Source organism: Trachemys scripta, chromosome 5, assembly GCF_013100865.1.
Source record: "Trachemys scripta elegans isolate TJP31775 chromosome 5, CAS_Tse_1.0, whole genome shotgun sequence".
Lineage (NCBI taxonomy): Eukaryota > Metazoa > Chordata > Testudines > Emydidae > Trachemys > Trachemys scripta.
Genome location: NC_048302.1, coordinates 83,450,556 through 83,477,338, shown reverse-complemented (window position 1 = coordinate 83,477,338; position 26,783 = coordinate 83,450,556). Strand labels below are relative to the sequence as shown.

At 42.3% G+C, this 26,783-nt stretch overlaps 1 protein-coding gene across 7 annotated transcripts in view; it reads right to left on the bottom strand.

The window, feature by feature from the left end:
• The window catches only part of MTUS1 (microtubule associated scaffold protein 1), a 215,152-nt gene that overhangs the window by 36,340 nt on the left and 152,029 nt on the right, over positions 1-26,783 (bottom strand). For 6 of the 7 annotated variants that reach the window (XM_034772661.1, XM_034772666.1, XM_034772663.1 and 3 more), the window contains one exon: positions 3,720-3,786. In XM_034772661.1, coding sequence (XP_034628552.1) covers positions 3,720-3,786 — 67 coding nt within the window. Of the gene's footprint in view, positions 1-3,719; positions 3,787-4,844; positions 5,048-26,783 lie in introns of those variants that run through there. The other variant, XM_034772668.1, reaches the window with a different exon arrangement.

The window sequence follows — 26,783 nt, the reverse complement described above, 5'->3', positions numbered from 1 at the left end:
ACCCCCTCCCTTTGCACTGCCTCCCACCCCCAAACTCCATCCCAGAGCCTGCATCCCTCATCCCCTCCTGCACACCCACCCCCTGCCGCAGCCCGGAGCCTGCACCCAGCACCCAAACTCCATCCCAGAGCCTGCACCCCTCCTGCACTCTAATCCTCAGCCCAGGACCTACACCCCAGACCTCCTCCCCTCCCTCCCAGAGCCTTAGGCAGGTTGAGGGGGCAGAGTTTGGGGGGGATGGTTTCTGGGCACCACCAAAATTTCTACAAACCTGCCACCCATGTACCTATCTAAAAGGAGTACTTGAGAATGAGATCTGAAGTCAGTCTTCCCAGCTAAAGACTCACCAGACTATTAGTAGTCATAGGGGAGGCAGCTAGAGCCTATGGGAAGAGTCATTTGAGAAGGCGATAACTACGTAAGTTTATTTATTTATTTTTAAAAACAGTGATTGGCAAAACAAAACAACAAAATACAGGCTAGTTTTGTCCTCCCAACCCACTTTTCCAAACTAGGTTTTACCATCCCTAATAAAGAGCTATGATAATTAAAGAAATTCTCTCAACTAGGTCAGTAGGCAAATAAATGTGAAGGGGAAAGGGGGCTGAAAAGGTATCTGAATGGAAGGGCAGAGTGAGAGATGGGTTTTCTTTCCTGTAAGTTTATCTGATAGTCTGTCTTAACTTCTCTCAGAAACTGATGTGTCATGTCAAGAGACTTGTTTGTACGAAGCTGAAACTCCAGTATTAAGAGTTTCTCAAGGGCTGGTCTACGTGACAAAGGTAGGCTGGCTTAACTCCATCGCTCGGGACTGTGAAAAATTTCACACCCTGTGCAAAGTAGTTAAGTTGACCTAACCCCCAGTGTAGGGTAACCAGACAGCAAATGTGAAAAATTGAGACGGGGGAGGGGGTGGGAGTAATAGGAGCCTATATAAGAAAGAGACCCAAAAATCAGGACTGTCCCTATAAAATCCGGACATCTGGTCACCCTACCCCAGTGTAGACACCGACAAAGAATTCGTTTATCAACCCAGTTACCACCTTTCAAAGAGGTGGATTTACTACAGCGATAGACAAACCCCTTCTGTCACCGTATTAAGTGTCTGTACCACAACGGCACAGCTGCAGCTGTGTCACTGTAGCATTTCTAGTGTAGACATAGCCTTATTTTGGGAATAGGGCTCTTTAGCGTTCATGAATCTTAGAAGAAGTGTAGGACTGGGAGGGACCTCAAGAGGACTTATTATCTAGACCATCCCTGACAGATAAAGATTGTCTAACCATTCTTAAAAACCTCCAATGATGGAGATTCCATAACCAGGGCTAGTTCTAGCGTTTTTGCCACCCCAAGCAGCCTTCCCCCCCCAAAAAGCCACGATTGGCGGCAGTTCTACCGCCAGTTCATTCTACAGTGGCAATTTGGTGGCTGGTCCTTTGCTCCGAGAGGGAGTGATGGCCCCGCCGCCGAATTGCTGCCAAATGGCTGGACGTGCCGCCCCCCCTCTTCATTGGCTGCCCCAGGCACCTGCTTGCTAGGCTGGAGCTGGCCCTGTCCATAACCTCCCTAAGGTAGAAGAAACCTATTTCCATACTAAGCAGTAGGAAGGCTAAAGACACATGTTGACAATTCTATATTGTGAGAACCTATTAAAGTTCGCCATTTTATATCAAATTTCATGCAAAAGATGAAAAAGGAAATTTGAAGTTAAAATTTCTGGCATTTATTGGCCAAGATTGCACAGACCTTACCTTCAATTCAAAGGCATCTCTTGGTCTACCACATCTGATCAATTTCAAAATTTCAGGGAAAATTCTAGGCTTCAGTGGTTAGAGCCATATTAATTATGGAGAAAATCAGAACAAAAAGGGGGAAAATGGGGGACACAAAGCCCCTCCCATCTAATTAACACAGCCATAGCATCAAGCTCCTTTGCAATTGTCTATAGATCAAATTGGTTGATGCACCCATTAACATCTTTGAGCATAAAATATTCCTGTTCATCCTCTCAGATGACACCCCGGATGACACTCCCAGATAGAAAGAGGTATGGGGGCATGCATTGGTGAAGACAAAATGCGGAATGGGGGCATGCACACAGGCCTTGGCATGGGGAGAATAGGGCATCCTGATATGGAGGCCCCCAGAGCCTCTAGCATGAGGGAAAGAGTGGGGAAGTTTCAGGAAGTCTCTGGAAGAGGGGGACAGGAAGATGGCACACAGGGAGCTTAAGGAATGCATGGAACCCATGATGTGTGCAGTAAGCTCGGCAGACAAACTATGAAGCGTGCAACCCCAGTGTACTCTATTGCACCTTTGATTCTGCAGCACCTAGCTGATGAAGTTGTGTGAAGAGTACCCTAAAGGCAGGTCTACACTTAACACTGCCTCCAGGCAGCTGTGCTGCTGAAGTGCTTTAGCGAAGATGTTCCAAGAGCACTCTCCTGTCGGCTTAGTTAATCCACCTACTGCCAACATAGCACTGTCTACTGGCAGTTAGGTCGGTATAAAACAATGTCGCTCATGGGTGGGGATTATTCATTATTAAGCCCTGATCTACACTACAGAATTAATTCAGTATAACTAATAAAAGTAAAGGGCAGCAAAGAAAGCACTTGCTCAATTGTGTATAACACTGAAGACACACTGTTGCAGAAAGCTTAATTACATTTTTTAAAACTGTAAGTTAGATATAAGCAGTTGTGACAGATGGGAAAGCCATTTCCTGACAGTTAATGGTTGGAGAGAGTAAAGGGCCCAAGGAAAGCTAAGCTCATAACTCGGTTGGTTGGTATCTGCCAACAAATGCCTATCCTATCAGTCACTACTGGAAAATAAGGCTTCATTTAATGCTGTTGCTGCAAATAAGGAGAGCTATACACACTGTTAACTTTGACAGACTATTTACAACTTTCGGGTCCTATTTTCACATTACTTTCCAACTTTTCAATAATGATGATGCTGTATCTGAAACAGACACACAGAGGTGATTTGTGTTTTCAGAATGCTACGGTCGTAGGTTATCACAATAAAAATGTGCTGATACTGTATAAGCATTAGCTTCATTTGCCTCAACTGCAGTTACATTTTCATTTCAAACAAATCTCTGAGCAAAACATCTCTTTAAGATCAAGGCAAAACAAACTGACGTCACCATTAAACATAGTTAAATGCAACTTCAAAGTTGGCAAAACTATCCCTTGCACATTACAGTTCATTTTCAATATTCTAGCTGTCCATGAAGAGGAGTTCTCAGGCATTTAATCTCATGAGATTTATGGCATTTCCTTCTATTAATTTTAGACTCATTTGCCCACAAGCCAGTAAGAGAAAATATACTAGATTTATAAGGCACATTTTAGTTTTAATGGACTTTTGCTAGAAAGTGTCTTTAGAAACAATTTACAAATAATTTAGTTATCAAACAGGAATATGCATACTGTAAGACATCCTGCCCTCTTTGGAAAGTGAACGTTTTGGTCATCAGATACATGCTTCCTGAGGAGGCCCTGCAGGCTTAGTCAGATCAGCGCCAGGAATTCAGTGAACCTGGGGTCATGCTGTCAAGACTCCAGACTAATGCAGCGTTTAAGCATTTGAACAGAATTTAGCCAGGGAATTAATGACTTCTGTTACAATACCATGACATCTGTCTTTACAAAACAACTCTTGCCACATTTCCTCCCCTCCCCCCCAAAATTGGGAAAATAACTTCTTACCCAGCTCTCCTCTAAGGTTGAGGAATTCTTGAGATAGCTCTTTATGCTGTTTTAGTGCTTCCTCCCTCTGTAAAAAAAGAAGAAGAAAAACACATTTGGTTACTAGTGTTTTGAACAAAGCACCTTCCAATAATTAACTCACATTATCTGTAGGAAAACAAAAGGCAAGAGGGAGAAGCCAAGAAATGAATCATTTAGGGTAACAGCTTTGCTGTTACAAACACACAGATGTTCCTTAGCTGTTATGGAAGTTATTCTTTAAACAGCCTCCCTAGTTATCCCAAGTTAACAATCCAATTAAATCTTAGTTTGCAGCAATTAAATGATAGTATTTAGGATTTTTTCCCCCTCATGGCTGTAACTGTATATTGACCCACAACGTTTCAACTAATGCATGCATAGGACATATGATACATGCCTCTTTCAAACACAAACTTAAATATTTATGCTAAGATCTAGTCAGCATATGTACTTTGTGCTGAATGTAAACAAAGCTAAACTTTGCTAGAAGCTCAATCTTCTATGAAGGAAAGGTAAAGCTCACTTTTAAACTATCGCCATTTTTTCATTAATAGATTTTATACGTTCAATGACTGCTAAAATACTCAGATTTAACTTCTAGCTTTAAAAAACAGATTAGAATAGAAAGAAAATATAGAAAAATATAGAAAATAGTCTTGGCATTCAGGAAGACTAACTAGAGCTTTTTAAAGCAAGAATCAGCTTGTTATTCAACTTAAAAGCCGGGGGGGGGGGGGGGGGGGAGAGAGAAAGCTACCTCTTTTGCCCCTTATATTCTGCCCACAACTTGAAGACCGCCAAAAACCCTGAAACTAGCTGCTGCACAGAACAGAGTCTAAGAATCAGATTCAAGAAGGACAACCCACAGCATACATAGCATAACTACATTAAAGGTATTTCACAGCTCAGTGTTCACTTCATGAACAGAATCCTCCAGACGCAACCACTGCTGTGGAGAGCATAATGTTGCAGAGATCATAAGATTCAGGCTTTCCAGTCAGGAATTGCTTGCTGCTGGAGCCATGTCACCTTCCCTGCAGTCAGCCACTGCTGAAATTCCCTGACATTCTTCCAGGAAAGCACTATAAAACAAATACTAATTACCCTTGTTGCAGCACATTGAGAATAGAGGCACATTTTGCTGCTAGTGCAGCCCATTTTCCAGCTTCTGTCTCTCCACTTTCCCCCCTGCACATGTAACAGGGTATACAGGTGGTACTGGCAACACCACAAACCAAACTGGTCTAGCTAGATATAAGACACTACTAGGAAGGGCTCCATTGGACCTTGCTTCAGCCTTACTTCAAGCTTTGCAGGTTACCGTACTTCTTGTACTGCTCTCTCCCACCAGAGGCAGATATTGCAGCTTCTGCACTTGGCACAAGCAGCCAGTGATTACTTAAAGCCACAGCCCTTCATTTATGAAAAATGAGAAGCAGACATTAGACTGATCGATTGCCACTTACTCAAATATCAGCTGGTACAGTAAAGGAAACTCTGACCTTCTCCATGGATAATGGGATGTATTTTTAGCTTTCTGAACTAGATATACCAGGCTTTCACTTAAATTTGTATAAATGAGACCCGGATAGAAAAACAAAATTATGCACCAGTGAGAATGCAATGTAAACACTAAGTTTAACATGATGAGTACCCAAACTTGCATTTCTAATGAACCCATCACTTGCAAAAAGCCTCACTGTGAACATTGTGTCCTTTGCTCTCACCTGTACTATATTAGAAACATAATACAGTTGTACAAAACCATTCAGATTTTCTTTTTGGAGTAGCAACTACACAAACATCTATGGTAGTTAAATTCAAACATTAACACTGCCATGCTTAGAGCCAAGGGGTGGAGTTGTGCTCACAGAAAACCCCACCTTTAGAATACATTTATTTCTCCCCTATTTATTCCTACTGCAAATTAGTTTCGGACTCTTGATAAGAAACCCACTTATCAGATTACTTAATTAGAGGAGAATAAAGGAGGTGGCAAATATTCCTTCCAAATCTCAATTCCTTCACTCACTGAAGAGTAAGCGAAACTATGAGACACTGCTCCTAAAGACAATTAAAGCCCAAAGGAGTTAGATGTATCCATTAGTTAGGTAGCCATTCGTTTAGCATTAAGTGCAACATTTCAGCCATCTCCTAGTTTGATATCACAGCTGTAATGCCTAGTTTGTTTGTGAGTAAAGAGTGAGTGTTTTTTCCAAAAATTGTCAACTCATACAGTGTAACATTTGGACTTTTCAAGCAAGTCCTTCACTGACTATGCTTCATATAAAGACCTACCTACACATTCATTTGCCTATATTATAACAATTTAATAAAAAAAATTAGCATATGAAGGTTAGAAGTTGCCTTAAAACACATTCTCTTTTGATACAAATGGAAAATAAAGTGAGGTTATTACATTGAGCCTAGAGGGAGAGGGTAAAAGTGTTGCTGAAGACGTCTGCTCCTGTCTAGTTTAAATCAAGTGAAGGACACCTATATATGATCCTGAACTATAGGGCTGGCCTTAAATTTAGAGAGATTATGTACTGAGCAGACTGGCACAGCATATGTATATTCACATGACCTATCTTAAAGGCAAAAAAGGTGCAATGCTGTCATTTTAGCTCAATCAAGTTAGCTTAACTCAATTAATTGAAGATTCCTCTTAATGCCGATTAAGACTCATGCTAACATACCCAAAGGCTTGTTAGATGACTGTTGTAGCCTCCTATTAATAAGCATTAGGAGGGGTTTTCTAACTTGATTGAACACTTTCTCCCAATCAAGACTAAACCACAGCCAAAAGTTGCTCTTTAGGGTATTAGAATTTCATACTTGTTCAAGGGAATTTACCAGGATGCAGTTTTTCTCAGGAAAAGAGTGTGAGGAAAGGATGAGTCATAGCCCTGTAACATCAGTGCCCACTACAGATCTGACAATGAAATAGTGAATACTGCAGAGTTTTTATTATCTAAATAGATTTCACTGTAGTGCTGTGTACATAGTTAAGTACTATTTACTATCATTTGTTGAACTATGCAAACTAAGACTTAGTCTACCTTGTATTTTGTTTTCCCTTTTCTGTTTCATTATCTTGACGCAGTTTTCCATAGCCACCTTCAGGATCCTTGTTCTCTACTAAATTAAATTTATACTTGCATATATTTGTTCTGTGGTTTGTTTCATCTTTCACTGTTTGTTTTTCCTCCTCCCTGCCTCCAATGTTACAAACTTCTCATTTGTAAAACTTCACTCCAATTCTTAGTTAACCCTCTTTAACCTTACTTGTGTTACTACCCAATTCTTCTTTCCGGCTACTTTCTCCACCAATGTTTTTCCTTTTTACCTCCATAGGTCTCCAAGCTCTCTTGCTCCTTTTCTTGGTGTTACTTCCCTTTCTTCTCCCTTTACTGGTGCTATTTGACTCCTCATCTCCAATCTGGCAGTTTTTTCTTTTCCCAGCTTCCCCAAAAAGAGACTGAGGGCAGGTCTACACTTAAAATGCTGCATTGGTACATCTGCACTGATGCAGGTATGCTGCTTTAGCACTTTAATGAAGATGCTCTAAACTGAGGGGAGAGCCCTCTCCAATCAGCATATTAATCCATCTGCCCAAGAGGCAGTAGTTACGTCAGCGGGAGAAGCTCCTGCCAACATAGCGCTGTCTACTCCAGAGGTTCGGTTGGTATAACTGTGTTGTTCAGGGGTGTGGATTTTTCACACTCAAGCGACATAGTTATACCAATATAGGTCTATAGTGTAGACCAGACCTGATTCCAGCCAGCTCTGAATATTTCTAATCAATGCTTTGCACCCTTTGCCTTTACATTATGTAAGATTATGTCTACACTGCAGAGCTGTGCTGGCATAGCCTCCTAGCGTAGACGCAGCATACACCAACAGGAGTTTTTCCTGTTTAGTGTAGGACCACCACCTCGCTGAGGCCTGGTCTACACTTTGGGTTGCCAACTCTGACTGAAGCTATTCTGGGAGATTTTTTTTTTCTTCCAACATTACATAATGTCCTTTTTAAAAAAATCCTATTAAAATCTCCCGGATTGCTTTCAGTAGTCATCGGGAGAATGATGCCAATTCCCAGAGACTCCAGGCCAATCCTGGAGGGTTGGCAACCCTCTCTACACTAGGAAATTAGGTTGGTACAAATGTGTCATTCAGTGGTGTGAAAAATCCACACCCCTGAGTGATGTAGTTAAACCAACCTAACCCTGGGAGTAGCCAAGTGCTAGGTCAACAGGAGAATTTCCCTGTCAACCTAGCTACCACCTCTCAGGGAGGTAGAGTACCTATGCCAAAAGGAGAACCCCTCCAGTTGGTGTAGGTAGTGTCTTCACTAAAGTGCTCCAGTGATGCAGCTGCACCACCATAGTGGTTTATGTGTAGACATACCCTAAATGATGTTAGCTATGCCAACAAGAACACTCTTCTATCAGCAAAGCTACTTGACACTTAACATTGTTACTGGCATAGTTATGTCAGCCAGGGATAGGATTTTTTCACACCAACATAGCTATGCCAATATAAATTTTAAGTATAGACACTGCCTGGGAATCAGCATTGGTCACAGGGAGAAGCAATTCCTGGATGGTTAGAGGCAGGAAACTCGTGAGAGCTGTGTGCCATCTGAAAGGTGAGCAGAGCCTAAGTATGCTTCTGTCAGCAATGCCACAGGGCAAAGCAGCCAGTCAGCCAAGACTCTGTCTTCCCTCCAAGTTCCATGGGACTGACTGATGGCACTGAATGAAAGGGAGAGTGAGCACTTCTAGGTCAGCCATATGGGTAAGCAGCATTCTCCCTTGCTAACAGTTTTTCGGGGCAGACTAGCCAAGGCCTGCTCACCTCCTAGAATATCAGGTCTCCACAAAGGGCATTTTGTGTACCCATACTGAACTTCCAGGGCCTTAATCTGTCTGCCCAGCGTATGCCTGCTCTGGTGATATACGTTAGATTTTCAAAAGCACCTAATTGAGCTAGGCACCTAATTCCCATTGATTTTGAGTGGAAGTTGGGCACATAATCTGCTTGGGTACAAATCCACCCTATACTGTCCACTTGCTAAAAGCCAGCACTGGGTTTATCATTCAAACAGTGCCTAGCATAATGGTAAATTTGGGCTTTACCAGTTACCAACACATCCAAATTCAAGTAGCGTGTTTAAAATTCACAGCTGCCAACATTAGCTGAATTGTTGCATGTCAGTTACACTGAAGACAAATAATTAGATTTTCCCATAGACAGATTTATGGAAAATGAAAATTTTAAGAGCACAAAAGCAGAAAATTAAAGTAGTACTACAGCCATGGTTGTTGAACTCTACCAAAGCCTCTTCAGACATCTATCATCACTAGACCCACTGTAAAATAGAATAGAAGTTTTTTTAAAAGTCTGTATATAAACTGAAAACAGACAGGCATTTAAAGACAATTTAAGTTAGATAATTGTCAAAGAGTTTTTCTGATTCTTTAAAGAATTTCCTTGTTAGTTACAAAACCTTCAAGGAAAACAAAGACACTAAACATTTGTTTCCAGATGTAGAAAAAAAATCAGGGCTCCTTCTAGTTTCTTTCCAGGCTTTTGTAAAATCTGAATGCAATACTTAAAAATACAAGCTTCTTAGGTAGATACATTAAACAGTAACTAGGCTTACCACCTCTGTCATATAGCTTAGTATTAAACGTAATAGCTAGGTGCTGAGGGAACTGTAGTCCTAAACATATGTGGAGTTCTACAAAATAAAACCAAACTTGCAAGACTTGAAACTGAAATATGATAATACACTAAAGAATATGAAGATGTGAAGTTTGAGTGGTCCAATCAAAACTATCATAGACATTTCATTTCAAGTTTTATGCAGCATGACTTTGTAATACTTCAGGGTAGAGCATCAAAGTAGAAATAAATACATGCTTTGCAAGATTTTAATTTAAAATATGACTAGAAATTAATGCAGCAGCTTTAAAAGTCATCTACAAAGAGAAATTAGTTTAGATTTGTTCATTTTTCCAGCTGTTTGGTATTAATTAAAGATCTGTGTTTAAGCAAGATCATCCCACTCAAACTTCATGGAACACTCAAGAAGTAGTCATTCTAAATTTGTGACATCAGTTATTTCAACGGCAACAGGTAGGTTGCAAGCACAATTATGACCTCATTGCCGGATCAAGTAGGAAGTCTGGATAACTAGTGTCTGCCCTTTTTTCAAACTGATCTGTTTTAATGGAACAAAAATACATAGACATTTTGTCCAAGTCAACCTTTTCCTTATAATTTTGAGGGTTGTGTGGGGCTGGGAAGGGATTAGGGACAATACCAGAGTAAATCCTAGTCCCAACCAGAGAATGAACAAAGTTTATATAGTTTTATACCTAGGTGTGTCTTGCAGCTTTTGAAACTGAAGTGTAAATCCTGTTTTACTTTGTGGCATTCCTTGATGTGTGTAGAACTGTAATTCCCTCAACAACTAGCTATTACAGTTAAAGACTAGGAGTACTTGTGGCACCTTACAGACTAACAAATTTATTTGAGCATAAGCTTCCGCGGGCTACAGCCCACTTCTTCGGATGCCCACAAAAGCTTATGCTCAAATAAATTTGTTAGTCTCTAAAGTGCCACAAGTACTCCTGTTCTTTTTGTGGCTGCTACTCTGAAACCTGTCAGTTAAAGACTGTATGACAGAGGTGGTAAATCTGGCTCTAGTTAGGCATACCTGCCCAATAAGCTATCACTGCAAGTCTGGTACTAGTTACAAGTGCCGTGTAGTATAAACTCTAAAACTTTATTTCCTCCTCTGGAAACAAAATCCTTTGAAATTGTATTTAGAACTGCAAATGGAAAGTTTCCAAGAATCAGCAATGGAAAAGTTACATTTATATACTGAAATGTCTGGGGTTTTTTAATACTCATTTTATGTACACGTGCAGTGCTGATATCCACGTGATAAACTACATTTTACATGCACCTTTGACCACCTCACCCACACTCCGCTCACAAATTCATCTCCACTGGGACTGCCTGTAACATTCCAAACATCTGAGCAGCTTCAGACAGCTGCCATTAAAAAAAAAAAAAAAAAAAAAAAACAGCTGCCCACACCAGGAAGAGAGGTTTTCCATCAATGAAAAAAGATGGAGTTTTCCAAATTTCTCTCATAATCACACTAGTCTGAAGCCCATGCTTATAATAGTCTGTACTGCCTATGACCCAGGAACTTCTTGGTCCCAACTGGCAAAGGGCACCAGGGGTGTACAGGGTTTTATAGGGATCTCCTGAGTCAGATATATGTATCATAGTTCACCAAAAGGTGATGAGCGAGGTCTCTACCAAGAGTTGTAGCCCGCTGGGTATCCTGATCATTGCTAAATGTTTGTAAGGATAATATTTAAGAAGTTATGCCTTGATGCAGAAAATTATGTTCTTAAGGCCTTAAAAGGTAAGGCAGGTCACCAGGAGTGACATGTCTCAGATATGTTCCTTTCAGCCATGAAGTAACAGATGCTTATCTGCCTGTCTGGTCATATGGACATTGTATGCCTCTCAATGTATGCCTATTTGCATACTGAGCCACAGGCAGGACCAAAAAAAAAAAAAAAAGATAGACTGGAAAATCTAGGGGAGAGGAAATTTACAGGACAAAACAGCAGGGGGTAGCCTGTTCCTGACTAAGGACAAAGGATTCTCAGGGGATATCTAGGGGTACAAGAAAGCACAAAGGATCCCTCACCAAAGAGGCAAGCTAACAGCATGTTTGTCTTATGAAAGGAGATTAACAGTGAGCCTGGCTATAAAACACTGCAAGGATTTTGGGTAATATTCCACAATACACAAGTATCTTGTTAATAAAGCCTAGGTTCTAGCATGTGTGTTATGAAGGTGTACACACCACCCCCATTTGTTTTCAATACTTCCACTTGCTATTATTTGAATCTCTGTGGTTGGTTAAATAAACACACTTAGTTTCAGATCTAAGTGTTGGGTGCTAAATGTAGCAATGATCTGAAGTGAAACAGGTAAGCTGGGGGGTACTGTTCCTTTGGAAGCAGTGAAACTGTGAATACTGAGAGCATCCAGTGGAACAGGGAGATGCTCAGAGGGCTTGAGCTGTTCCTGATACTAACCAGTACAGAGACAGCAGTGCCTGCAAGGCCTAGAGGGGAATGCTTGTGTTGTCTGTGGCTGCTGGAGTTAGGGGGCTGATGCCCGGCAGGCACAGACAAGATTTCCTCACACTAAGGTTAGGTGGTAATGAGGTGGCTCAAAACACTGGGTACCTCTGGGAAGCGTGTCAATGTTACAGGTTTACATAGGAGCCTCAGACCACTTGAAAGGGAAGATACCAATATTCCAATGGAAACTCTTCTAGCCGTAGAAGGTCCTTTTGAAGTCAAGAGAATATAGGTAAAGAAAAGCTGGCTGGAGGTCATATTCAGAAGTTTCTAAAGTTAAGAGTTTGCTCTTGGAAGCCTGCACAGATAGCCTGATGGTACTGAGGGATCCTACCTTGAAAAGCCGACATGAAAAAATAGTACCAATAAAACTGTTAAAATTCTAAATATTTCTAATATACTTATATAAAACATGATGTGAATACATGGAGTAGTATAAGGGTTTTATTGACACTTGTTTGGGATGATCTGTATAACTGCTTCCCCACGTTGAAGCAACAAGGCCATCTCAAATAGGCACCAATATTTTATACTAAAGTGGTCCATATTAATGTTGTATGAAATGAAATACACAATATATATATTTCATTCTGTAGTTTCAAGATGCTGGTTGAATCTTGCTAGAAACAGGCATCTCAATATTTATATACAGCTGTATTTATCAAATTAAATACTCTTCCTAAAAAGGGTATTAACTGTATGATTAACAAATCAGGTCTTCAGACTTCCCCTGTCGTCTCTCAGGGGATTTCAAATTTTTTTCTTCAGCACTCAATGCTCATAATATCCTGACATGTATGCCTATTTGCCTCAATGCTCATAATATCCTGACCATTAAATGTAAACAAAGTTAACTACAAAAACAGAAGTGGCTATAAGGGCATAAACATCAATATACCAGGACCTTTCAACAGCTGTAGCTGTTATCTATCACTTCTTGCTGTATTACACCTAATTTGGAATGTAAAATCCTTAGGGTATGATTTACCAGTTTATTTTTAAGTATTATACACACCTACATTACTCCATAAATAGCATTGAGTAGCAGTTCCCAAATTATGGTCCATGATCTCTGGTGGTCCATAGAGCACTTGCTGGTTACATGGTGTTAAAATATTATCTTCCCTTCTTTTCTGCTGCTAAACTGCACTTGAAGACATCTAAAAACACATTAAGTTCTTCCCCAATGTAAGCAATGGCTGTAGTCGCCACAGGGATGTTTTTCAATGTGGATGGGATATGAAGTGGTCTCTGCAAATCAAAGATGGGTAAGTCACAAGATACTATTATGATGTAGTCAGCCTATGATGAAATTTGATGAGCCTTGGCCTGTGGGATAAAGGTAACTGTCATACACAGACAGCATGGTCCAGAGGAGAAGATATTAGTCTATAAGACAAGAGAAATGGGTATTTATTGCTAATTTGTGTGAGCAAGTCTGTCCACCCTTTTCTGATTTAGTTTCCCTATCGGCACAAAATGGATGTTCTTTGAGAAACAATGTCCATATACAGAGTCCGCAGTTGCTAAGTGCTCATCCGGTGTGCACCCATCAGAATGTTCTAGTCAGCAGTATTCCTCAGGGCAGCATATGACTGCCCCCCCCTTCCTTATGGGAGGTTATAAGGGGCAGAGCCACCCTGCCACACGCAGTTCCTTCACCACCACAAAAGCTCATGATGTTTAGACTCAGAAGCAGCAAGGATGGCACGTGGGATGTGGAATATGTATATGGACTAAACATCTCTAAGAACATTCACTACTGTACAGGTAGCCAACCTCTTTCTTCAAGTGCTAGTCAGTGTGCATATTCCACAGCTGGTGACTCCCCAGCTGTGACCCTCACTCGTGGCAGGGGTATTGGGAGTCTCTGTAAATATAGATTGTAGTACTAATCTCCCAAAACCTGCAGCATCCTTGGCTGCTTGCATCTCTGTGTAGTGGTTAGAAAACGCATATACTTGACAGCCACGTTTCCACTTTGCAAGCATCTTGGATAGTCAGTCTTGCTAGGGAGACCACAGAGCTGGACTGTCCTCTAGTGGACTGGGCCCAAATCTTGTTGGATGTTTACCTGCCTGCTAGCTGATAGTATGTTCTGATGCACTGGGCAATCCAGCTTGATATTCTCTGTGCAGGGTGAGCAGGAGTAGCAGATGGGAGTTTTCTGCAAGGGAGTTCTCCAGGTGAAGGAGGAGAGACTACATGACCTGTGGGGTGAGTTTGTTGGATGCTTGCTTGCATTCAGTTTAGTATGGTCTGCTTTGGAAGCTGTGTACTGCGCCAAGTGACCTGCATGGCTAGGTTGAAAGCTTACTGACGAGGTTCTAGCCTGCTATCATTTGATCCTTAATCCCTTTAGGATCGCTTGACAAGCAGGGCAGTGCCACTGGCGGGGGAGGGGGAGAGGGGAAATGGGGCAATTTGCCCCAGGCCCCACAGGGGCCCCCACGAGAGTTTTTCGGGGCCCCCGGAGCAGGGTCCTTCAGTCACTCTGGAAAACTCTCATGGGGCCCGGGCCCCCGGAGCTTCTTCTGCTCCGGGTCTTCTTCTGCTCTGGGTCTTCGGCGGCGGGGGGTCCTTCCGCTCTGGGACCCACCGCCGAAGCACCGGGTCTTTGGCGGCAATACAGGAGTGGGGGCCCCCCACCGCCGAAGACCCCCAGGCTCCCCGAATCCTCTGGACAGCCCTGAAGCAGGGCGGGGCTAACAGAGAGAAAGCTGCCTCTTTAAACCCTCTTAAGCAACCAGAGGAGCTAGCAAATGGGATTTTTTGTGAGGGGGTTGAGAGGCGCACATAACACCTAACATACACACACTAAACTTAGGTTAATCGCCCCCTAAAACCAAAAACCAATAAAACAGCCTGCAAAATAAAAATAATGCCAGCAGAAGTCCAGCAGAAGAATGGGGACTATCCAGTTTATTGCACTGAATGCTGCATGTATAATTGCCTTCCTTGTGGGCAGGTGGCATGTGTGCATATCATAAAAGCAATACATGGACCTCAGAGACCAAGTACCAAGTCTCTCAGGGAGACAGAAGTACATAAAGGAGACTTTCAGGAACACAGTTAGTTGGGGATTGGTCCTGCTTTGAGCAGGAGGTTGGACCAGATGACCTCCTGAGGTCCCTTTCAACCCTGATATTCTATGATTCCACCCTCAGTCTGACAGCCTCTGTGTTGTTGAGGAGGATGAAAGTTCCTGGAAAAGATCATCAAACTGGAGCAGATATAATTGATCCCAAAGCTGGGACCTCCTTCCAGATGATGTCATGGTATTCTCTCACACCAAGCATACCCCTCTCCAGGGAAAGGGACCCCAGTTATTAGGAAGAGACAGAGAATAGTAATGCAGGGATTCGATTATTAGAAATATAGGTAGTTGGGTTTGTGATAACTGGGAGAACTTCATGGTGAATTGCCTGCTGGGTGCAAAGGTTGTGGACCTCTTGGGACACCTAGATAAAAATAGTAGCCGGGGGTAGCCATGTTAGTCTGTATCCACAAAAACAACTAGTCCAGTGGCACCTTAAAGACTAACAAATTTATTTGGGCATAAGCTTTCGTTGGTAAAAAACCCACTTCAGATGCAACCAGATTGCTAGCATGTAAAATTAAAAAGGTCAGAAAAGTTTATAAAATAAGGGCTGTGGGAAAGCTGACACGTGAAGAGGAGCACACAGCTCAGACAAACATTCCTTAGGGATGGATTTATTAAAGGGGTTTCTGTATATCCTAGTAAAGAGAACAGAATAGAAGTTGATAAAGTACAGGTGGGAACCGAAGAGAAACAGTCAAATAAAAAAAAAGTCCCATTCAATTAAAGCACTTCAAAGCAGGCAACTACACATTGACAAATTTTATAAACATTTGTATACAAATTCAAGGAGTTTTTCATACTAATTCATACTAAGGTAAGTGGACCTGAGTGCCTGGTATTAACAGAATATGGATATAATAGGCATCACAAACTTGGTGGAATAAGACAAGACACAGGTACAAAACGTATAGGAATGTACAATGTATACCAGGTACAAAACGTATAGGAATGACAGAAGTAGGTCACGCTGGTGGGGACGTGACACTATATGTGAAAGCTAGCATAGGGTCAAATACAGTAAAAATCTGAAATGTATCAAACTACTATAGAGCCTCTATGGATAGAAATTCCATGCTTGAATAATAAGAATATAGCAATAGGGACATACTACTGACCACTATGGTGATAGTGATTGTGAAATGATCAGGGAGATTAGAGAGACCACACAAAAAAAAAATAATGTGGGATTTCATCTACACCCAAATGTCACCGCAGGATGGGATGCAGAGATAAACACTATTATTGACAGCTTCTTGGAACAGCTAGTCCTGGAACCCACACAGGGAGAGGCAATTCTGATTTAGTCCTAAGCAGAGCACAGGGTCTGGTCCAGGAAGTGAATATAGCTGAACCACTCAGTATTAGCAACCATAATGTAATTAAATGTAATATCCTTCTAGGGGAGAAAATACCAGAGAAACCCACCACAGTAGCATTTAACTTCATTTTTGTGTTCCCCTTTTTGAAGAGGCTAATTAAATGGAAACTAAAAGGAACAGTCACAACAGGGAAATGCTGGCAAGCTGCATGGAAACTTATTAAAAACACCATAATAGAGGCTAACTAAACATATAACCCAAATAAAAAACAAACAGTAAGAGTACCAAAAAATGCCACCAAGGTTAACTGAGTAAAAGAGGCAGTTAGAGACAAAAAGACATCCTTCAAAAATTGCAAGTTACATATTGAGGAAAATAGAAAGGAGGATAAAACTCTGTCAAGTCAAGTGTAAAAGCATAATTAGGCAGGCCAAAGAAGAATCTGAAGAGCAGCTAAGCAAAACATGCAAAAAATAAACAGCAAAAAAGGGGTTTGTTTGTTTGTTTTTTAAGTACATCAGAAGCAAGAAGTCTGCTAAACAATCAGTGGGGCCACTGGACGACTGAAGTGCTAACGGAGCACTCAAGGAAGACAAGGCTGCTGCAGAGAAGCTAAATTAATTCTTTGCATCAGTCTTCACTGAAGAGGATATGCAAGGGAGATTCCCACACCTAAACCATTCTTTTTAGGTGACAAATCTGAGGAACTGCCCTAGATTGAGGTGTCAATAGAGGCAGTTTTGGAACAAATTGATAAATCTAACAGTAATAAGTCAGCTTCTATACCACAGGACTGGAGGACAGCTAATGTGACGCCATTTAAAAAAAAAAAAAAGGGTTGGCAAGCCTACCTTCAATACGAGGCAGATTGGGTAAAACTACAGGAAAGAACAGAATTATTAGACACACAGATGAACACAGTATGTTGGGGAAGAGTCAGCACGGCTTTTGTAGGGGAAATCATGCCTCAATCTACTAGAATGCTTTGAGGATGTCAACAAGTACATAGACAAGGGTGATCCAGTGGATATAGTGTACTTGGGCTTTCAGAAAGTCTTTAACAAGGTCCCTCACCAAAGGCTCTTAAGCAAAATAAGCAGCCATAGGATAAGGAAGGTCAGTCCTCTCATGGATTAGTAACTGGTTAAAAGATAGGAAACAAAGGATAAGACAAAAAATGGTCAGTTTTCACACTAGAAAGAGGTAAACAGCAGGATCCCTCCAGGATTTGTGCTGGGACCTGTGCTGTTCAACATGTTCATAATTTATCTGGAAAAGGGGGTAACAAGTGAGGCAGAAAAGTTGCAGATGATACTAAATTACTTAAGAATTAAGTTCAAACCAGACTGTGAAGCGTTACAAAGATCTCACAAAACTGGGTGACTGGACAACAAAATGGCAGGTGAAATTCAGTGTTGATAAGTGCAAAATAATGCACACTGGAAAACAATCCCAATGATATGTCCAAAATGATGGGGTTTAAGTTCTCTGTTACCTGCCAAGAAAGATCTTAGAGTAATCATGGATAGTTCTCTGAAAACATCCACTCAATATGCAGTTGCAGGCAAAAAAGCTAACAATGTTAGGAATCATCAGGAAAAGGATAAATACAGAAAATAGAATACCACAATATAAATCTATGGTATGCCTACACCTTGAAAACTGCGTGCAGTACTCATCACCCCATCTCAAAAAAGATATTAGAATTGGAAATGGACAGAGAAGGTCAATAATAATTATTAGTGGTGTGGAACAGCTTCCATATAAGGAGAGGTTAAAAAGACTAGGACTGTTCAATTTAGAAAAGAGGACTAAGGGAACAACTGAGTTAGACTGCCACCACCATCAGGCATTTTGTTAATCTGTGGGGTGTTGAAGACAGACCAAAGGGCAAAACCCAGTGTCGGTAGTGATTGTCTAAAACTGCAGGAGCAGCCCATGCACCAGGTGAATCATGATGGGGAAGTCATGTCCTTGATGTTGAGGGAAATGTACCAGTCTTTCTGGTCCAAGGAGGGAACAATGGATGCAAGAGAACCATCTTGAACCTGAGCTTCTTGACACGGATGTCTGAGGTCCAGTATTGGTTGAACCCTACCCCCATTTTCTGGGGGATATGAAAGTAATGCAAATAGAAGCCCCCTCCCCTCTGTTGATGGGAAACAGCCTCAATAGCACCAAGAGTGAGAAAGCACTGCAGTGCTTGTCCAAGCAGATTCTCATGGGAAGGGTCCCTGAATAGGGATGAGAATGGGGGATGGTTGAGAGAAGGGAAAGCTACCGAATGGTGTAACTTCTCTGGATCACCTCCAGCACCCAGTAGTCTTGGGGTGATACTGGACCAGGCCTGTTAAAAGTGTGTTAGAGGGCTCCTGAAAGGAGGGGAGGATGGTATGCTGTCCTCACATATCACATCAAACTTGCTGCATGGTCAGCACTAGTGCAGAATGGTAGATCCTATGGTGTGCTTCCTCCTTGAGGCCAGATGGCTCTGGCTGTCTGAAATAGGAGTATGGCTGTTGGTGCCACTGATCAGGCTGGAACCTAAAGTGGCTCCTTTTGGAGATCAGGGCATACATTCCTAATGCTTGAGGGTGGGCCTAGAGTCTGAGGGACTTCATCACCTCATCTATTCTCTTGTGAAAGTGAGCAGCCTTCAAATGGCAAGTCTTCATTTGTTGTTTGCAGTTCTCCAGCGATACCTGCTGAAATCTGCCAGGAGTAGTGCTGCATGGTGATTGCTGTTATCTCATCTGTGGCATTCACGGCCAACTGTAGTGTGGTTCTAGCTACCCAACGCCCCTTCACAAGGATCATCTGGAATTCATCCCTGCAGTCCTGTCTAAGTTGTCAATCAACTGTTGCAACACACTTCACTTTATGTGATCATATTTTGCTAGGACAACCTGACAATTGAAGATCCTCATCTGGAGGGGCTGCAGTAGAGTATGCCCTTTTGGAGAACAAGTCAAGGCATTTTGCCTCCATGTCCTTGGGGATTGACTTCTGGTGGCCCTAGTGAGTTCTCTCATTAGCTGCTGTCACCACCAGGGACCCCAGCACTGGGTGGGACCTGATACTGCCTATCTGCTCATTTTGACATGAGTGCCACAGATGCCAGAATCTGTTAGTGGATCCTTGCAGGTTCCAAAACTCCCTCATTGATCAGGATCATGACATGCCTCAGCACTAATGAGTGTAAAATATCTAGGAGTTTGTGCAGCACGTCTCGTACCTCCTCTGTAAGCAGGCAAAGCATGAGCGGTGCTGGACTTCCTGCTGGAACCTGGCCTGGAGTGTTTGCTGCTGGAGCTTAAGCTCCTGCCTGCATGCTGAACTCTGGAGGAGCAGCTCAGTTTTAAAGGGCCACAGCCTGCACTGCCTGCCCACTGACATTGCAGTGCCCCAGAGTGCCTCACTCATCACCCTTGCAGGCAGGGGGCTACACCAGCTGCCTATGCACACCCCCAGCTGGGCAGCCACTTCAAGGTGGGAGGTGAAGATGCTGAAGTTCACAGGCACAGCTGTGAGCCATCACTCCGAGCAGTCCACCCTGAGGAGCATCCCATAACATCTTTTTCAGAGTTACGAACAACCTCCATTCCCAAGGGGTCCATATCTTGAAGGTTCTACTGTAGGTATCTAAGCTGTAGTGGAGGTAAATCCAAGAAGAGTTGCTCTGACATATCACAGTGGTAGAGAAGGAACTGGGTGTGACACAGTGGCTCCACACTTATACCATTGCAATTGCACAAGGAAGGGAGGGGTGCATTCACCACTGGATGTGCACTCACCAGGTGGGAAGTAAGTATATGGACTGGCACTTAAAAATACTAGCTTTTCCTTGCAAAGTATGGAGATGTGTGGGTAAAAAGTGTAAGAGTTAAATATAAAACCGTTAAAATATTGACAGAAGCACTTATCTTAAGGAGAAATGGGTTACAAATGTTTCCAAATCACTGATGACTCAGAAAAAAGTAATCTTGAATGCTTATGGATCAATGTCCTAACACACAGCACAAGATGGGATGTAAGCTGGAGTCTGCTACAAGGATGATTAGATAGCAAGAGTGAAAAATTGGGACGGGGTAAATAGTGTCCTATATAAGACAAAGCCACTAATATCAGGACATCTGGTCACCTATCTGCTACAAACCACTGAATCTCACTAGGGAAAAAAATGACCGCCTCTTTATGCAGCTAGATAGAATGTGTAGGAAAAAAGTTGTGTAATCATGGGTGGCGGGAGGGAAGACTTCAATTTGGGTGGCATATGCTGGAGGTCTCATGCTGCCAGTATTAAAACATACCTGGAATTTCTAAACATTACAGGTGACAATTTCTTAACTCAAAAAACATCGCAGCCTGTGATGGGGTGTCCACCCCACACAGATCCCAGAAGAGTTAAGATGGTTAAGTGGGCCAAATTAACTGCCCAGGCTGAACCTGGAGAAAGAGACAGGGATTTAAGTAGAACAGGCTCAGCAGGGCAAGAAGAGGCGGGGCCTATAAAAGCCAGGAAATTGGCAACAGAAGGGGCTGCAAGGAAGGAGTCTTCAGTCACTCCCTAGGAGAATGGAGTGTGGCTTGGTGAGCCCTGAGAAGGGAGGCAGCCAGAGAGGTTGGCATAGTTCAAGGAAAAGCAGCGAGGTATGGGGTAGATCAAACCTTGGCTGATGAGAGGGCCCCTGAGTTAAGACCCAGTTTAGAGGATGGGCCCAGTCCACTACCAGCTGATGACGAAGTGGCACTGGTGGGGCAGTAAGCTTAGATATTTTTAAATCATTATATCCAGATAATATGCATTCAAGCATTTTAAAAGAGCTGTCTGAGGAGCTCACTGGAGCATTAATGTTGATTTTCAATAAGTTTTAGAGCACTGGGGAGGTTCCGGAAGACGAAGAAAGATTAATGTACCAATTTTTAGAGGGTAAACGGGCTGACCTGAGTAACTATAAGCCTCTCAGCTCAACATTGATCCCTGTCAAGATAATGGAGTTGCTGATATGGGACTCCATTAATAAAGAATTAAAGGAGAGTAATTACATTACTGTAATTACTGCAAATCAGCATGTGTTTAGAGAAGACAAATGGTCAAACTAATGTAATTTTTTTAATGAGATTACAAATTTGGTTGATAAAGGTAACAGTGTTGATGTAATATACTTAGATTTTGCTAAGGTGTTTGACTTGGTACTACACAACGTCTTAATTTTCATTCCAGTTTTCTAATCAGCTTGGCACACATTAAATGCATTAAGAACTGGCTAATTTTAGGTCTCAAATATATCTGGGAACAGACAGTCGTCATCAAGTGGGATGTTTCCAGTGAGGTCCTACAAGGACTGCTTCTTGGCCCTGTGTGATTCAATACTTTTATCAATGACCTGGAAGAAAAAAAAGTCACTGAAAGTTTGCAGATAAAAAATAGTTGGGGGGAGTGGTAAATAATGAAGAGGACATGTCACTGATACAGAGCAGTGTGTTTTAAGACCGCTAAATGTAAATGTCTACATCTTGGAACAAAGAATGTAAGCCATACTTACAGGATTGAGGACTCTATCCTGGGAAGCAGTGACTCTGAAAAATATTTGGCGGGTCATGGTGGATAATTAGCTGAACATGAGCACCCAGGGAGATGCTGTGCCAAAATAGCTAATGCGATACGGGGAATCTCAAGTAGGAGTAAAGAGGTTATTTTACCTCTATATTTGGCACTGGTGAGACTGCTGTTGGAATACTGCGCCCAGAGTTTAAGAAGGATGTTGATAAATTGAAGAGAGTTCAGAGAAGAGCCATAAGAATGATTAAAGGATTAGAAAACATTCTTGATAGTGATAGACTCAAAGAGCTCAATGTATTTAGCTTAACGAGGAGAAAATTAAAGGGTGACTTGATTACAGTCTAAGTATCTATCTGAAAAAACAAATATAATGGGCTCTTTAGCTTAGCAGAGAAAAGTATGGCACGATCCAATGGCTGGACTTGAAGCTAGACAAATTCAGATAGAAAATAAGGTCTATATTTTTAATGGTGAGGGCAATTAACCATTGGAACAGTTTACCTATGGTTGTGATGGATTCTCCATCACTGAATTTTTAAATCAATATTGGATTTTTCTACAAGATATGCTCTAGGAATTATTTTGGGGAAGTTCCGATTTCCTATATAACACAGACCATAGACTATATGATTACAATGGTCCCTTCTGGTCTTGAATCTATGAATTTGAGCAAAAAGTTAATTATTTCAATTGAGTGCATCAAATAGAATCTCATTAGTATAGCAAGTACTTAAGTGATTTTTACTGTTGTATAAATGGTGATCTTAATTTTACCATTAAAACGGAAAGCCTAACAAGTGAGTCTTGCTGTCTAATTGTTGTTCCCTACTCCTAAAAATCAAAGGGCAAAAGGCATATTAAACATTAGGAACTATAGGCAGGTATAATAAATTAAGGTTTTGTTTACTTGCAAATACTTCTTACAATATAAGCATCCAAATCTGCCAGAAAAGGTCACTTTAGCAGTTTGCTAGGTGCTATACTCAATTTGCAGAAGACTAGATTGCAACCATCCTATTTTTAACTGTAAGCTGCAGCCTTAGATGGCAACAGTTCACAGCATGGAATGCACCACCTTGATCCAAGCAGAGGCTCATTTTATCAAGATGAAGCATCACAAATTAGGACCTGATTTTTCATGGGACTACACCTCTGATTCAGAGGTAAATTTGGCCACAGGCCACATTATAGAAAAATGTCATTCACTGGGTTCTACAATCTGCTCTTTGGTCACCCATTCTTGCACCATTAACTCTACCCTAGAAGAAACTATGGAGGTTTATGCATTGCTCCTCCAAAATCTGCATATGAGGATTACATATACTTTGATAGTTTGGGCCCAGTTTCTGCTTCCTTATACATCCAAGTAGTACCTACACAAATAGTCTTATTGCTTTCAACGGGCTATATATAGAGCAAGGATGGCAGAATTTGACCCCTTATCAATTTAAGTCTCAATATTTGGACAGACAAGATCAGTTTGGGTCCTAAAGGATTTACGAATAAAAGCAGATGCTTTGGTTTGGAACAAAATACCAATTCTAAATGAAAGCGGTCTGAAAAGTTTGACTTGAAATATGAGTTATATATCACCTTATCTAGGAGGGAAAGTGAGCTGGTGAAATCAGCCGATATTCTACTTTTACAAAGTGCTGTTCACAAAAGTCACCATGCATTCCAAACACAATAATAGCATGAAGTGTTAACAGGGTGGAGTAGGAGGGCAACTTAGACTAAGAACACCATTGTGATGAATCTTCAAAGAGCACAGAAGCAATGTTTTTTGATTCATGCTTTAAGAAAAGGAGTCAGTGACAGAGCCATCTTATCTACCCTACTTCAAATACACCTCTACCCCTATATAATGCTGTCCTCGGGAGTCAAAAAAATCTTACCACGTTAAAGGTGAAACCGCATTATATCGAACTTACTTTGATCTGCCGGAGCGCGCAGCCCTGCCCCGTGGAGCGCTGCTTTACCATGTTATATCCGAATTCGTGTTATAGCAGGTTGCGTTATATTGGGTAGAGGTGTACAAAATTGAGGCAGCAAAGTTCACTACGGGAGCACTAAAATACTATTGGTGGTTTTGTTTCCAGAATCTTTTTTGGATTCACCACATTCCTCAGGCCCCTAGAAAGCTTTTATACTACAGCAAACAAACTTCTTACAAGACACTCAATATTTGTCTCAGCAGTGCCTTTCCTCTGACACAATCTTAAGTGTTTTCTAAGGGCGGTACTCATGACCTTCAGTTTCGGTTCATGTTTTTTTCTCCATTTTTATAGAACACTTCTACTAGGGAATCAATTTTCATTTGCCTTTGGCTTATTAGTAAACAAATTCCAGACTTCATGAATACTGTAGTCTGGGATTTAATTGTCTTCAGTATACATTCTCTGAAGTCTCTAATGGTTTAATGACTTTATTTAATACAAGTTTTGAACCATCGGATGTTTATTCATTCCTTTGGTGACACTGAACTGAGTAGGTCTGGTCAGACAGGATTCTCAAGTGTAATTACAACTCAAAATAGGTCTGACTTAGCCCTGGCCTACACTACAAACTTATGTCAGTATAGCTATGTTGCTCAGGGATGTGGAAAACCCAACTCCCAACCTAACTTTTGGTGTAGACAGCACTATATCAGGGAGGGATTCCCCATTAACATAGCTCTTCCACATCCCTGTCATGTGGAGTACCTATGCCAAGGTGAGAAACTCTCCCATTGGGATAGGTAGCGTCTGCACACTAAGTGCTACATGGTTGCAGCTGCAGTCCTGTAAGTGTAGACAAGCTCTTACGTGTATGGGATATTTCTTTCTCCTACTCCCCAACTTCAGGTGTAACCTGAATATGCCAGTGTTAAATTTCAGACAAGAGATGTAGCAGATCAATCACAGATGTATTAAAGACCCTATTTAGTACAATTTTTGCCTCTTGAAAGTGATGTAGAAAATGCTAGCTGGATGGTTTCTCATTTCATCCATTTTCTTATATTGGCGCTTTCTTGCTGCACAGGTTTATTCTTCCCCCCATTTCATCATGTATTTTGGTTTAAAGACACAGTTGACTCAAATTCATAGTTTCAGCAGGGATTTCTATACATTTCTTAGTATTTTTCCCCAAGATTTCTTTTCAACATGGAAGCAGTTTCATCTTGTTAGAGCACATGAAATTCAGGCAATCTAGGCTCACAGTTACTGACTCATTGACTTTGGGCCAGTGACACTTTTGTGCCTCTGGTCTCCTGTGTAAACTGTGTTAACCACTTTTGTGAAGGTATCTGAAATTTAAGCATAAAAAGCATTGTCAAGTGTGAAGTATTATGGTCAAAATGGTCCTGCTTGATAAGTGAAATAGACTTTATAAAATCAGAAACGGCACCAGGGTTTTTGCCGCCCTAGGCGGCAGCGCTCCTTCCCAGAGCATTTGGCGGTGGGGGTCCTTCCTCTCCGCGTCTTCGAGGCGCTTCAGCGGCAAGTCCCGAAGACACGGAGCAGAAGGACACCCGCCGCCAAATTGCCACTGAGGACCGCAAAATGCCCCCCCCCCCCCCCCGCCAAATCCTGCCGCTCTAGGTGACCACGTAGGGTCACCTAGGGAAAGTGCCGGCCCTGTATAGAATCATCTAGGTGGCCCTGTGGGGAGCGGGGAAGAGGCCCCTTCTTTCACTATCTACTCCCTTTCACCTTGAGTTTATTAGGGTAGGGTCTGCTCATTTTCTTGACCACTATTTTGGCATTTTCACGTAGACAATCCAGGAAATGATCAGAAATCATGTGTGTTGAAAAGTTCTTTAAGGCATATCTAGGGGTTCCGACTACTTGGATAACCAACACATTCTGCAGTAAAAGCACCTCTTCTCAGTACCTTTCACAGTGAACCCTGTACTAGAGCCCTTTTATTAGGCAGCCTTCTCTGCCTTGAGACCACTCTGAAATATCCCAGCATACCCAGTACAACAGAAGGCCACCTCAATTAAATAACTCATTTATCAATCATTTCACTGAAGTAGTGTTTTATTGTATTTAAATCGATTTAAATCATCTATTTCATACTGCATATTCAGTATGATTGATTAAAATTTTTAAAGCGTGCACAAGCAAGGGTAAAGCTTTTTGGTCAATGAGCCACAGCATTTGAATTATAGACGTAACTTTAAAGCAGTAGTCTCCAACCTTTTTAAGCACAAGATCACTTTTTGAATTTTAAGTGCAACCCACAATCTACCTCAAAGAAAATGTAGAAACAACAGTAATCACACAAACCCAAACACCCTTTGCCCCGCCCCTTCTCCAAGGCTATGCCCCGCTCACTCCATCCCTCCTCCCTCCGTCTCTCGCTGTCCCCCCCTCCCCCCGCCACTCACTTTCATCAGCCTGGGACAGGGGGCTTTGGAGTGTAGGAGGGGGCTCCAGGCTGAGCCTGGGGAAGGGGTTTGGGGTGCAGAAGAGGTTCAGGGTGTGGGCTCTGGGAGGGAGTTTGGGTGCAGAAGGGGGTCAGGATTGGGGGACAGGGATGGAGTGCAGGGTGCTGGCTCCAGGAGGGGACTCTGGGCTCAGGCAGCAGGTTGGGGTGCAGGCTCTGGGAGGGGTTACCTCAGATGGCTCCCGGGCAGCAGTGCAGTGGGGCCAAGGCAGGCTCCCTATCTGCCCTGGCCCTGCGCTGGTCCCGGAAGTAGCCAGCATGTCCAGTAGCAGGTCGGGGGGGGGGGGGGGGGGGAAGAAGGTGCGGAGGGGCAGGTGGCTCTGCACTCTGCCCCCTTCCGCAGGCACCTCCCCATTGGCTGCAGTTCCCCATTCCTGGCCAATGGGAGCTGCAGGGGTGGGGCCTGCAGGCGAGGGCAGCACACAGAGACCCTGTCCCCTTCCC